This window comes from Eleutherodactylus coqui, chromosome 2 (genome assembly GCF_035609145.1).
Source record: "Eleutherodactylus coqui strain aEleCoq1 chromosome 2, aEleCoq1.hap1, whole genome shotgun sequence".
Taxonomy (NCBI): domain Eukaryota; kingdom Metazoa; phylum Chordata; class Amphibia; order Anura; family Eleutherodactylidae; genus Eleutherodactylus; species Eleutherodactylus coqui.
Genome location: NC_089838.1, coordinates 28,910,925 through 28,925,386, shown reverse-complemented (window position 1 = coordinate 28,925,386; position 14,462 = coordinate 28,910,925). Strand labels below are relative to the sequence as shown.

At 41.5% G+C, this 14,462-nt stretch overlaps 1 protein-coding gene across 1 annotated transcript in view; it reads left to right on the top strand.

Annotated features, from left to right (window-relative positions):
- Positions 1–2,312: 2,312 nt before the first annotated feature.
- LOC136611206 (potassium voltage-gated channel subfamily A member 2-like) overlaps positions 2,313–14,462 on the top strand; it is a 45,965-nt gene continuing 33,815 nt past the window's right edge. The window contains exon 1 of the mRNA XM_066590535.1: positions 2,313–4,074. Coding sequence (XP_066446632.1) covers positions 2,622–4,067 — 1,446 coding nt within the window. The 5' untranslated portion in view covers positions 2,313–2,621 and the 3' untranslated portion in view covers positions 4,068–4,074. The remainder of the gene's footprint in view (positions 4,075–14,462) is intronic.

Sequence of the window (14,462 nt, the reverse complement as noted above, 5' to 3'; positions counted from 1 at the left end):
CTAATTCATATCTATGTATCTAATATATATCCATCTATCTAATACTTATCTATCTAATGCATATCTATCTCTCTATCTACTTCATATCTATCTATCTATCTATCTATCTATCTACTATGTCTACCTGTCTATCTATATCTATCCATCTAATTGAAATCTATCTACCTACCCATCTACTTCATATCTATTTATGTATCTATATCTACCCATCTATCTGTCTATCTATGTATACCTATCTATATATCTACTTTATATCTATCTACCGGTATCTATCTCATATCTATCTATCCATCTAATGCATATCTATTTATCTGTCTATCGATCTAATTCATTATCTATCTATCTACCTATCTGTCTATCTATCCTTATCTGTCTATCAATATCTATCAATCTAATTCATATCTATCTATCTAATACATATCCATCTATCTAATACTTATCTATCCAATGCATATCTATTTTTCTATCCATCTAATTCATATCTATTTATACAGCCAATTCAAATCTATCTACTTCTATCTATCTATGTTTACCTGTCTATCTATATCTATCCAGCTAATTCAAATATATTTACCTACCTATCTACTTCATATCTATTTGCCTCTATACCTATCTATCTGTCTAGCTATATATACCTATCTATATATCTACTTTATATCTATCTACCGGTATCTATCTATCTATCCATCTAATTCATATCTATCTATCTATCCCTACCTGTCTATCTTTATCTATTTATCTAATTCATATCTATTAGAGAGGAGAGAGCATACTTGTTAAGGGCAGATAGTCGAGCGAGTATCGTCCTTTCCGAGTACCTGCCTGCTCGTCAGAAAAGATTTGGGTGCCAGTGGGGGTGAGCGATGGGTTGCGGGGGTGAGCAGGGGGTAGCAGGAGGGGAGAGTGCGAGAGAGATCTCCCCCCCCCCCCCGCTTGCGCCCCCGCCGGCACCTGAATCTTTTCTGATGAGCAGGCAGGTACCCGAAAAGGACGATACTCGCTCGAGTATCTGCCTTTAAAGAGTATGCTCGCTCATCTCTAATATCTATCTATCTAATACATATCCATCTATCTAATACTTATCTATCTAATGCATATCTATTTATCTATCCATCTAATTCATATTTATCTCTCTATTTACTTCATATCTATCTACCTCTATCTATGTCTACCTGTCTATCTATATCTATCAAGCTAATTGAAATCTATCTCCCTACCCATCTACTTTATATCTGTTTGTCTATATACCTATCTGTCTATATATACCTATCTTTCTTTCTGCTTCATATCTATCTATCTATCTATCTATCTATCTATCTATCTATACCTACCTGTCTATCTATATTTATCCATCCAATATCTATCCATCTTTCTAATATCTATCTATCTAATGCATATCTACTTATCTATCCATCTAATTCATATCTATCTCTCTATCTACTTCTATCTATCTCATATCTATCTATTTATCTATCCATCTAATTCATATCTATCTACTTCTATCTATCTCATATCTATCTATCTATCTATCTCATATCTATCTCTCTATCTACTTCTATCTATCTCATATCTATCTATCTATCTACTTCTATATATCTCATATATATCTCTCTATCTACTTATATCTATCTCATATCTATCTATCTATCTATCCATCTATCTCATATCTATCTATCTACTTCTATCTATCTCTCTATCTACTTCTATCTATCTTATATCTATCTTTCACTCTATCTACTTCTATCTATCTCATATCTATCTATCTATCTATCTATCTATCTATCTATCTATCTATCTATCTATCTATCTATCTATCTATCTATCTAATGCTCATCTATCGCCCTACCACATTTCTGTCTATCTATCTGTCATCTCAGGTCTCTCTTTCTATGGATCTCTGTGTACCTGTCTATGAAATGTATCTTGCTTATGTGTCTGTCTATCTAATCTACCTCAATTTCATTTCTCTTTCTACATTGTGCATACAGCAGCCCCAGGATATGTTTTCATGCAGACATTACTTGTCAAATGTTATTTTCCAAGATGCTCTGCAGCTTCTGTTTATTGCTAAACTTTGTTCTTACTGCCAGTGCTCTAATGCTCTGTGCCCAGCACTGACCATGCAGTTAGTAACTCCTGTGGCACATGAAGGGCTGTATACAGGGAGGAGGCAGAGCTGAGGGCTGGCAGTGAGCTCAATTAGAGGTGGCTGCTTCTTGTGTGACACTCCTCCTGGACGTCAGTGTGCTCCTGGGGAGGGCGAGAGACTGGAGCTGCTCGTCTACCTCACTGACAGCCAGTCTGGTGTCACCGCCAAGGAGGGAACGCGGGGACTCACAATCAACAGCTTGCAAGGAGACATGCTACTGCCCAATTAGCAGACATAATGCCACTGAGGAGATGACTTCAACAGGGTGGCACTCATTTCAACCATGTCTATCCCAGCCAGATGTGCTGCCAGCTTCATGGTGATATTGTCACACAGGAGAGAATGCACCACAGCCAAGGAGCTGCCAATCATCTTGGAATTATAGGTGGATAGACTTGAGGAGAGAGCTGATTACTGGGGTGCAGCTCTGCAAGGTCCAGGGTGCTGAGGAGAGACCCCCAAAACTGGAGATATGACTGTTGTTTCTGGGGAGAATGTGGATGAGACCCTTGTGTCCCTCAGTGCCCTGGGACAAGAGGGCTATGACCCTGAAAGGGCCACCCAGGATTGCTGTGAGAGGGTGGTCATCAATATCTCAGGGCTCCGCTTTGAGACCCAGCTGAGAACTCTTGCCCAGTTCCCCCAAACCTTACTAGGAGACCCTAGGAAGAGAATGCGCTTCTTTGACCCTCTGAGGAATGAGTACTTCTTTGATCGCAACAGACCATGCTTCGATGCCATCTTGTATTATTATCAGTCTGGGGGAAGGCTTCGTAGACCTGTCAATGTTCCAGTTGACATCTTCTTGGAGGAGATTAAGTTTTATGAACTGGGAGAGGAGGTCATTGAGATGTTTCGGGATGATGAAGGGTTCATTAAGGAGGAAGAGCGACCTTTGCCTGATAATGACTTCCAAAGACAGGTTTGGCTACTTTTTGAGTACCCTGAGAGCTCAGGACCTGCTAGAGGCATTGCAATTGTCTCAGTCCTCATTATTCTTATCTCCATAGTCATCTTCTGTTTAGAGACACTTCCAGAGTTCAGGGAAGAAGTAAGGCTGGCAGGTGAGCATCTTCTGGTCAATGGGACCCATGTCTCAAAGGACAGTCCCTTCACTGACCCTTTCTTCCTCATTGAGACCCTATGTATCATCTGGTTCTCCTTTGAACTCTTGGTTAGGTTCTTTGCCTGCCCTAGCAAGCCAGCTTTCTTTAAGAACATGATGAATGTCATTGACATTGTGGCCATCATCCCTTATTTCATCACTTTAGGGACCGAATTGGCTGAGCAACAAGGTAGCAATGGGCAGCAGGCCATGTCCTTGGCTATTTTGAGGGTCATCCGCTTGGTGAGAGTCTTCAGGATCTTCAAGCTCTCCAGACATTCTAAAGGTCTTCAGATCTTAGGGAAGACATTGCAAGCCAGTATGAGGGAATTAGGTCTTCTCATCTTCTTCCTCTTTATTGGCGTCATCCTTTTTTCGAGTGCAGTGTATTTTGCAGAGACTGATGACCCTGAATCTTTATTTACCAGCATTCCAGATGCTTTCTGGTGGGCAGTAGTGTCCATGACAACTGTTGGGTATGGTGATATGTATCCATTGACTATTGGTGGGAAGATAGTAGGATCTCTCTGTGCCATAGCTGGTGTATTAACCATTGCCCTCCCAGTTCCTGTTATTGTCTCCAATTTTAACTACTTCTACCACAGAGAGACTGACCATGAAGAGCAATCCCAGTACACTCATGTCACCTGTGGTCAGCAGCCTTCTTCTTATGGAGACCTGAAAAAGAGTGAGAGCAAACAATCATTCAACAAATCGGATTATATGGAATCAGAAGACCTGGATGATGCCAAATACTCTCACTTCACCACTAATCAACATTATGGAGAACCCAAAAGGTTAACAGAGGTATGACCTCTTGGTAAGTTCTTGAAAACTGTCAATCAATGCTGGTCTCAGACCTCATCACTAGCCTGTGATGTATAGAAGTGGGCCACCACTCAACTGTGGATAGTCCAAGACTTTACTGTAGATGTTTGAGAAAGAGAGTCCATAGCTGTGAGGTTGTACTACATTTATTATGGTGTCTTTAGAAATATGGCTCTTGTGGGTGCATAAGAAATATACGTATTCCACCACAAGAAGGAATTGTTCTATTGTATCAATTAAACTGTTACTCAGTTGTGCTAGGGTCATGCGTGGTGGATACGTCTGAGGACACATTTTTTTCAGTATTTTCCCAAGGATTGTTAAGATTTCTTCATGCAGTGGGCTGCAGATGCCATCCTACAGGAAACGCACACATCATTATACAGTATGGCACAAGCTGCTATGGATAGATTTTTGTATCAGTGCCATGTATGAGATGAACTCTGAACAACTCAACATGTTCCATGGGGAGGACTGTCAGGAGCCACTAGGGTTGAGGACCAGCTGTTCTGGAGAAGTGACAAAAAAAATCTATTTTTTTTTTTTTAAATATTTTTGGTCTAACCCTGGCACAAATTCATTATTATTTACAATTTTGCACAAAAATGGAAAATAATTACAAAAGATCATCCATAAGCCAATATAGGGGGACTTGGTTGGACTCTTGTCTTCTCACCGGGGTGTATAAACATCTGCAGTTTTTTGCACGGATCTTAATTTGTTTACATCATTGCCGTTGATTATGCATTTTTTTGTTTTAACCCTTTGGCTGCTAGGGAATCCTGCACAATTCTCCTATTTGGAAAGGGTTACATTTTTTTTTGCATTGCTGTTTTTTTTTTTTTGGTTAACCAAATATCTCCTTATCTGTAAGTGCCTTCATGTGTAAGGTAAAAAAAAATTGGGTTCTGTACATATTTTATTTTGACATACCTTATAGATCAGAGGATTATTGGTTGGGACAAAACTTTAATTTAAGGAGCCAGAGGTCAAACAAAGGCGGCAGAATTAATGCATATTGTGCTACAAAGGGAATATATTGCATGAATGTTAAAGTAGCCAAATATGCACTAAAATATAATATTTTTTACTAAGACGTCTTCATTGTCTCCATTTTCGCGACCCATTCTCCATCAGTTGCTTTGACCTGTCACTGTGATGACGCATCTAAAGCCATCAGGAAATTACTTGCTATTATACATGAAAGGGAAAAGAAAATTGCTTTGTGTTAATTGGGAAGTTATCATGCCATTTCATATAAAGTGGACTATGACAATAAGCCGATTTAAAGCAGACCTGTCTGCTCTCCTGACTTGTCTGTTTTAGTAAATACTTCTATTCCCCAAGAAATAACAATTCTGTATCATCTTTTTCTTAGAATGCTGTATTGCCGTTCCTCTGTTATTCCTCCTGGAAATGTATGAAGACATTGCCAACTGAGCATATTACCTTTCCCCTTTGTCCCTGTACAGCCTGGCACTGCCAGCACTGATTGGACAATGTTAGTGTGTGAAGGGACACACCCCTGACTGGTAACACCTAGTTCTAAATTTAGTCTTAAATTTCCAGGAGGAATAACAGAGGAATGGCACAATGCAGAATTCCTAGAAAAGATGCTCTTAGATTGCGATTTGATGGGGAATACAAGTATTTATTTAAATAGACATATTAGGAATGGTGACAGCTCCTCTTTAAATATCACATTACATTGTTTAGCATTTAAAGGGAAACACCTCCTTAAAAGCTCACCGATTCTTGAGTCCTTCTCTTTTGTCCAGTTATCTCCTTCACTGGGTGACAACCAGAAAGTGCAGAGTTATGCCCCATTTAGACGAGCCGATTCTCATTGAACGAGCGAGTGGCGTCGCCGCTAATTCGTTCGCACTCGTTCGTTCTGTATAGACAGGCAGATCATCGTTGAGAATCGCTCACTTCTCGTTGAGTGCTTCACATTCCTATGGGAAACAATGAGCGGAGAGAGTTTTTAGTCCTGCTTAAACTGAACGACAGATGAAAAAAGTGCGCAATTCTTGTTCGGCCGATGGTTCGCATTTAAACTAAATGATTATTGCTCATTTATACGTTTTTTTTTAACGGTACTCATTACGTCTAAACGCAGCATTATCATCTGGACTCTTGTATCTAAGGAGATCCAATGGTCCCTCTGTAACATCATACCATGATGTTTTGGGTCCTGATACAAATTTTGGGGACTTAAATGCCAAGCAATATGGCCGCCTTCTTTCCTATTGACTAGTACAGTGATCTGCCTAGTTATGCTGCTGCAGAGGAATCAGACGGATATCTCCACATAACTAGGCTGACTCGCTATTCAGGACTCTAGGAAAGTTCTGTGCCAACTTCTATGGGTATAATGGCGGCTAGATTAGTTGGCACCCAGCTTTCCCAAGTACAGAGATAACTAACAATCACCTGAAGAGGATGACTGATTGCTGATTTTCACTGCTTATACTTAGGTGTGATTGCCCTTGAAGGATCCTTGTCTATTAATTAGTTATAATGGAGGATTACTTAATAGTGACATGTTTATTATTCAAGTGCGGCAGGCACAAGCCAGAAGATTAAGGGCTCCTTCGCATTGGTGTATTTGCGCGCAATAGGCGGAGAATAGAACCAATTGTTTTCAATGGGTTCCTTCTCACTGTTCTTTTTTTGCAAAAAACACATTTGCGCACCAAAGGTCCCCATAGGAGTCTATGGGGGTGCCGAAATGCACTCATATGTACTCTACGCATTCCCGGCGCGAACACCGGAATCTAATTTGTCTTAATATCCATTTAAATCAGGGTGGGGGTGAATCCCCTGCCCATGTCAATTAGTGGTTCCTGCGCAAGTGGGCACAGTATTTGCGCAGGCACTCGTGCAAAAAAGCCTCCTTCACAGTGCAAATATGTTGCGCAGAAGTGAACAGTTTTGCGCTTACATTCGTGTGAAGAAGCCCTAAGAGAGGAGAAACATAAGCGCACTTTCACACCGGTCGGAGCGTCCTACGGGGGCGCTGCAGAATATTCCATCTTGCAGAAAAATTTGCGTGATACGGGATAGAAACTGGCAGAATTCTGCGGTCAATCTCATATCAAAGTCTACTTTCACGCTTGCAGATTTTGATAGTGGAAGAATCCACAGCGTCCTTCGGAATATTCCGTCCCATGTGAAGGCCCCCTAATGGTATATTGAGGCTAGTGGGGCATGTGGCCCTGGGCTGAGTGCCATTCTGCCTTGCCAAGATTATTTAAAGTGCTCAGTCAGTAACCCCAAAGTGGAGGTCTGGTAAAGTTCCTTTGGTGGGTTTCAGATTATCAAATATTCTGGATTATTGGACAGCCATAAAAAGTGTATAATACTTGCAAAGAGAGAGAAGAAAGCAAAAAAATAATGTATAATTAGGTCTGTCTGCTCAGTCTTCTGCTTATTCCCATTGTATTATAGTTCAATTGCCAGATTATCAGACTTTCTGGATTATTGGATGCTATTGGAATTTCACTGTTCACATCGGGGATCATTCGTTTCAATTTGTTTCATTCGTTTCCATTATTTTCATTCTTCAGCTCCTATGGTTGATCCAAACAATGGAAAAGATGAACAGAGGCTGAAAAAGTCTAAATGATTGGATCAGGATGATCATCATAATCTGATTATTTTCGGCCCTGTTCACATCTGCGCTAATCTTTTCCATTGTTTGGATCCACCACAGGAGCTGAAGAACAAAAATGCTGCAAGTGCTGCGTCTGACAGTCATTGACATAAACTGCGCACAATGGATCCTGTTCCTATAATGCGGTCCGTCGGGTTTCCGCCATGTCGGTCAGCGTCGCAGAATAGCACAGCCTGCTGTGCTACTTTCCGGGATTTTCTGCTGGATCTGCACTACAGCCTCCAACGCAGATGTGAGCATGGTCCTCATGGTACTTCATGGCTGCCGAGTCAGTAGGGGAATCATTTTTAAAGCATCCATAAATGGATCTGTTTCCTAAAACATCCTAATGGATTCTATTTACTCAAAATGGGTCCGCTGGGTTTTGCAGCGCAACAGAGTACAGTAGTCAACCCATCAAAGTAAAGGAAGCCCTGTAGAACAAAGTGAGACCAGAATCTTTTCCAGAAGTGGAAACAGCGCCACCTGCAGGCAATACATTGACTAAATGAAGACAATGTTATAGAGGTTCTATGGCGTTTATACACAGGTACAATCATTGTTGTGTCCTACTGTAACTTCTTTTGCTCTTTAAATGGGGTCTCTGCTCATTTTAGGGAGGACCGCCGCAGGGAGTCAGATATTGCCTCGTTGTGAGTTTCATTTCTATAGAAGGGACAGATGTAGAAAACTTTTAACTTGACTCTTAATGCCTTAAGATAACTTAGTGTATCACATTTTATTTGCTCTTTCAGTGGTTTTCTAATGTTAAGATAATGTAATAATAGCTTTACAATGGTTTTGTAGTGTTTAGCTTACAATAGCTTTCCAGTGGCTTAAGACAGGGGGACTTGTTGCAAAAAAATTTAACTTTGCTACATTTGTAGTTCAAAATGTTGTGCAAAAGTTGTATAATTGAGTCTCCTTTCGTTACTGTTGGATTGTGACTAGCCTATAGCTATGCCGAGTCAGAAGTCTAGTGAATCTTCATGATACATTCTTGTTTTGACTACTACCCTGTTTCCCTGAAAATAAGACCTACCCCCAAAATAAGCCCTATCATGATTTTTAAATAGTGTCCAGGCAGTAATACATGTACAAAAGAAATATTTTGGAGTAAAAATGAATATAAGACCCTGTCTTATTTTGGGGGAAACACGGTAGAAATATCCTTTTGATTTCAATTGTGTTTGGAAATAGGGGATGTTAAGGGTTTTGTGGACTTTTGCAATTTTTTTTATTGTTCCAGTACATCTAAAGATAAAATCTTAAATAAATTTGCAAATAGCACAGTTTAGAAATATCTTACTATTAGGGCTCATTCACATGAGAGTGGAATTCACACGATTTTCTGCAGCGCTAGTTGTGAGGGTCAGGACCTTTCACAAAGTCGGGATTGACCGAAAAGATGTGCTGCTGGAGAGAAAGAGCTGGAGGGAGTCCCCGGGGGAACCCCCTTCATCTCTCTCTCTCCAGTGAAGGGAAGCCCCTGCAGGGGAGATGGAGAGATTTTTTCCCCAGCAGCACGATGCCAGGGTTTCCCCGCAGGGCCACAAATTCCTGCTGATGTACTACTGGCTGCCTATCCTGAAATCCTGAAGTTAGGTTGTCATAGTTTACAAGTGGACAACCTTTTAACCCCTTAGTGACGAAGCCTGTTTGTGCCTTAATGACCAAAAACTTTTTCAGTGCTTTTCAGCGATGCATTTCTAGAGCCATAACTTTTTCATTTTTCTATCGATATAGCCATGCGAGGGCATCATTTTTGGGTGCATATAATGTATTGTATAACTTTTATTAATTATTTTAAGAGGATTGGGGAAAAAAAATTCAGCAATTTGTTCTTTGGATTTCATTTTTAGGGCTTATTCACACGAGCGTATTTTGGCCGACGTTTTCACGGCCGGCTGATAAACGCTACCATCTTATACATTGGTTCCCAATGCATAAGATCACACAGGCATATTCCCGTAACGTAAAAGCGCCCAGCCAGGCGGGAGGGATAGTCCTAGAACTATCTTCATGGCCTGGCTACGGCCGCTGCCATAGACTCCTATTGGAGCCTATGACACCGGCCAGAGAAGGGAGGTGTAGGGGAGTTTAGCAGCGTGACTCCTAACCCCCCACCCCACCCCCCCACCCTTCTCTTCTTCTCTCTGCCCCTTGCCGCTGTTTGCAATGGGATGGGGAGAGGTGGGGTTGGAGCTAAGCCCCACCCCTTCCATTGCTGGCTCCGAGCAAGGGGCGGAAAGGGAGCTTAGCTTTTGCCCCCTGTCCTGCCTCCTCCCATTGCAAAAAGCTGAAGGGGAGGAGAGAGGAGGTGAGCCGGCACAATTTTATCACGGGTGGCAGCGGTGCGATGTAAGATTATTCTGCAAAAAAAAAAAGAAAAACCAGCTGATGCCCACAAATCGCAGTGAATAAAGTAATTGCCCGTGTGGAGCCAGCCTAAGAACTTGTTGTTTGCGGGATGAACTCTAGTCTACATTTTTGCAATTTTGGGAAACATTTAACATTTTGATTGCTTTTTTATTTCATTTTTTTCTAGAGGCAAGATTAATAAAATCTGTAATTCCGGCGCGCTTTTTATTGTTAACGGCATTCACTGTGCAGTATAAATATTATGTTTTATTAATTCTGCAGGCCGGTACGATTATGTTAATACCAAATGTTATATTTATCGCTGCATTCAAAGACCCCGAACATTTTTCTTTTTTTTTTGTCAATGTTCCTGTGAAATGTTTTTGTTTTCAACATGCACCGTGCAGGTTAAATAATGTACGGACTCTGTTCTCTGGGTCATTTTGAATGCAGCGATACCACCTACGGGATTTTTAAAAATCTTTTTTATAATTTTTTTACTATTTTTTTTAGCACATTTTTTTTATCATTCTTCTAATACACTACTATACTTCAGTACTGCAGTGTATTACAAAGCCTATGAAGCTCAGCCAGAGGCTTTGTAATACACAGGTAGGAAATTTGAATATTTATAATTAAGCGTATTTCCAAAGTTGCTTAGAGCAATTAAAAAAAAATGTTGCAAAAGTATACATACCCTTTAACATGTATGTTCTCTTGGTGTTCTGGATGGCCCAAAGGGCTCAGAGATGGGATTTTCTACATATGAGTTTGCAGTATACATGTAACAGGTCTGGCAAATACTATTAGCTGAGTAGTGAATACCACACTGTACTCCATAGAGTTTCAATAAGGGGTGCAGAGGAAGCAGTCACACCTGGGTTCTTGGTGTCTGGTAGGGCCCAATGGCCTCTTCACCACATAGGAGGGTACCAGTAGTATAAATGGAATCGCTGTTGCAGAGTTGGCATCAGGGACCAGGAGTTGTGAATTATTCCTCTGCCCACGGCTGGGGCTGCACATAGACTCTTTTGCGTGGCAGCTGCCATCCATACGAATACAACGAGTCATGTAGTACATTAACATGAAAGTCATGTGCCTATTGCATGTAAATGTGCCTTTCATGTGACATAATAGCACTCACCTTGGACAAAAGGATGAAATGGGGTGCCGGCTGGACAGTCCGGCTCTTGACTTGGCATGCAATACCCTTCTGACATCAAGAAGTTATTGTTGGGGGTCTGTGAGCTGAGATTCTCACTTACGCCAGGAATAGAGGGTTCGGGAGCTCGGAAAAAGCCATTGATTTTACCGGCGCCTTATCTCGTCTCCACAGAAGTCTATTGTAATGAATACCATTCGTGATCCAACATCCTGTCAGAGGCTGCAGAACTCGCTGAGTGTTCAAAGGGTTTGGGTGCTTAGAACTGAGGTCTCTGAATTCCGGGCATTGATGAGGATCTCAATTCATGGACCCCTCGGTGAAATGTCTGAAGTGGAATCCCTCAAAACAAAATTAAACTACAGGGGTATGACAAATGATCTTCCCGATTGGCAATACTCCTAAGTCCCATTTAATGACACTCCGATACGTAAATTTGATATCAATGGAAGCAGAAACTCAAAAAGTTTTGTTGCAGCACATCAAAAATGTTTTCCACATCGGAGGTGATGAATGTGGTCTCCTTCGTCACTGGACACACATGGAGATTGTAGTGAAGTTCCCGCCATCCACGTTGTAGAGTATCACGACTGACTGATGCAATGTCTTCTATGATGACGCAGATCATGCATGATGGCTGGTAACGGGGGCATGTAGACTCTAATACTACCCCAGAGGAAAATATCACAAAGCATAAGGTCCGGGGAACATGGAGGCCAAGGAAGAAAATCACTATTGGCACGACCTACATGTCGTGTTTGGTATTCGCCACTCATTTCTGACTTCACTGGGAAAGTGCAATGGGGGGCCCATCCAGTTGGGAGATGAAGCCTGGGATTTCCTGTTTCGGCTGCGGCAGGCGCCATATCTGTAGCGTCCAGGTACCAAATCCCAGGAATTCTTTCCTCATGGAGAAAGAAGGGGCTACACACTTTCCTACAGGTTATAGTGCAGAACACATTCCCCTTGTTGGAGTCGCTCACACGCTCCTCATAGACAGGTGGGTTCCCCTCCACAGATTCTGACATTATGTTTGTTGCCCGAAAGGTGGAAGGTGGCTTCATCATTAAACACTTCATGACACCATCGCTTTCCATTACAGCCTGCAGAAAAACGCCGCCACGCTTTGTTGTCCGGTTCAGGGCCAATAACAATTACAATCAGTAGGGATAACCTCACAAACATTGGCGCAGAATCTTCCACACGGTCAGCAGCAGGATGTCTGATTCTCTGCTCGCCCTGACGGTGGATATCTGAGGACTTCGTGTGAGACTTCCACGGTCGCGCTCTGCTGTTTCCACACTTACTGGTGGACGGTTGGGTGATTTTCGCTGTTTCCATTGATATCAAAGTTATGTATCTGAGTGTCATTAAATGGGGTCTTAAAATCAGAAATATCATTTGTAATACCCCTGTAATATCATTTTCCACTACTAAATTCTTCATGTTTCATTCATTTAACCATGTATATGCCACCAAGGGTTCTATTAGGTGACAAAAAAAGACCCAAACCCTGAATGTCACCTTGAAAAATAATTGTTATGCAGAATTTATGGATTGGCGTAATTGATTTATTACGGTGTACCGAGCAGTGACATCATGCTGATCATATGACAGAACATGCTTGGGGCGTCATACATGATATTTCTTTTTCAATTAATGGTTACCATGGCAACTTCCATGTTGTAAAGCAATGGCCGTGCTTAAATGTGTGTGAAGGTTAAATTCTTATGTGATGACTTGTGAAATGTTGACGGTACAAGGTTGTGTCCGTCACTGGATGCTACATGTTATAGCAGCGATATACACTCGCTCCATATGCATTATGTACTCATTGATTGTACCCACAGCCAATGATTAGAGTCCTTGGGCTGCGGGACAAATTTTGGTCCTAATTCTCCCTTCTCAACCCAAAACCTAAAAACCTTTTAGCCTTACTCCTCTGTAGTGGTGCAATATATGGAGGGATCCAGCGCTATATCTCAATACTTTGTTTCCTATATTGTAACGTACTTGAATAGGAAGGCATGGATGCGCTCCATGAAGGCATGCTGCATGGGCCCCTGGGGGCCCCAGAACATGGATTTTAATTTTATGTTGTGGCCCCTATAAGAGATAGAGAATAAAATGCAATTGCAGAGTTGAAGAGTAGCCTGTGAGAAGCAGAAATCCACTTTCCATGTCTCTCTAAGTGTCATAGGACCGCTGCTATGACTGATGTAAGGAAATGTAAGTTCTTATTGTACGGCCTATACCTTAACCTACTTGTAGGAGGCCCAACGCGGATCAATACCTGAATTTCCTTTAGATAACAGTGGATGAATTCACGGATTATCTGCCCCTATCGTAGCAGAAGGAGGCCACTTCACGTATGCTTTCATATAGGCTGTGCTACCAGAACTTACATAGTATGTAAGGCCGAAAAATCACATATGTCCATGCAGTTCAGCCTATTACCCCCAAGTGTTGATGCAGAGAAAGGCAAAAAAAAACACTGAGGTAGAAGACCATTTTTTTCCCATTTAAGGGAAATAAATTCCTTCCTGACTCCAATCTGGCAAGTAGGAAAATCCCCGGATCAACAACCCTTCTGAAGTTACTAATATACTAAGAACATATATCTTATCACTCCAGAAAGGCGTCCAGGTCCCTCTTGTACTCTTTTATTAAGTTCTCCATTACCACGTCCTCAGGCAGAGAGTTCCACAGTCTCACTGCTCTTACAGTAAAGAACCCCCTTCTGTGTTGGTGAGGTAGATGTAGAGGGCGCCTCCTTGTTACAGTCACAGTCCTGGGTATAAACAGATGATGGCAGAGATCTCTGTATTGTCCCCTGATATATTTATACATAGTTATTAGGTCGCCCCTCAGACCTATTTTTCTAAACTATATAATCACAATTTTGATAACCTCTCTGGGTATTGTAGTCCACCCATTCCATTTATTACTTTAAAACTGTCCACAATATCCCATGTCTGGTCTGACCAGTGACTTGTCAGATAGAACAATGTTCTCATCATGTCCCCCTAGACCTCTTTTGATGCACCCGATGATCCTATTTGCCTTATCAGCAGCTGCCTGACACTGGTTGCTCCAGTTAAGCTTACAGTTACCTAAAATCCCCAAGTCCTTTTCCCTGTCAGTGTTTCCCAGTGGTTTCCCATTTAGTATGTAATGGTGACATGTATTTCCTCTGCCCATG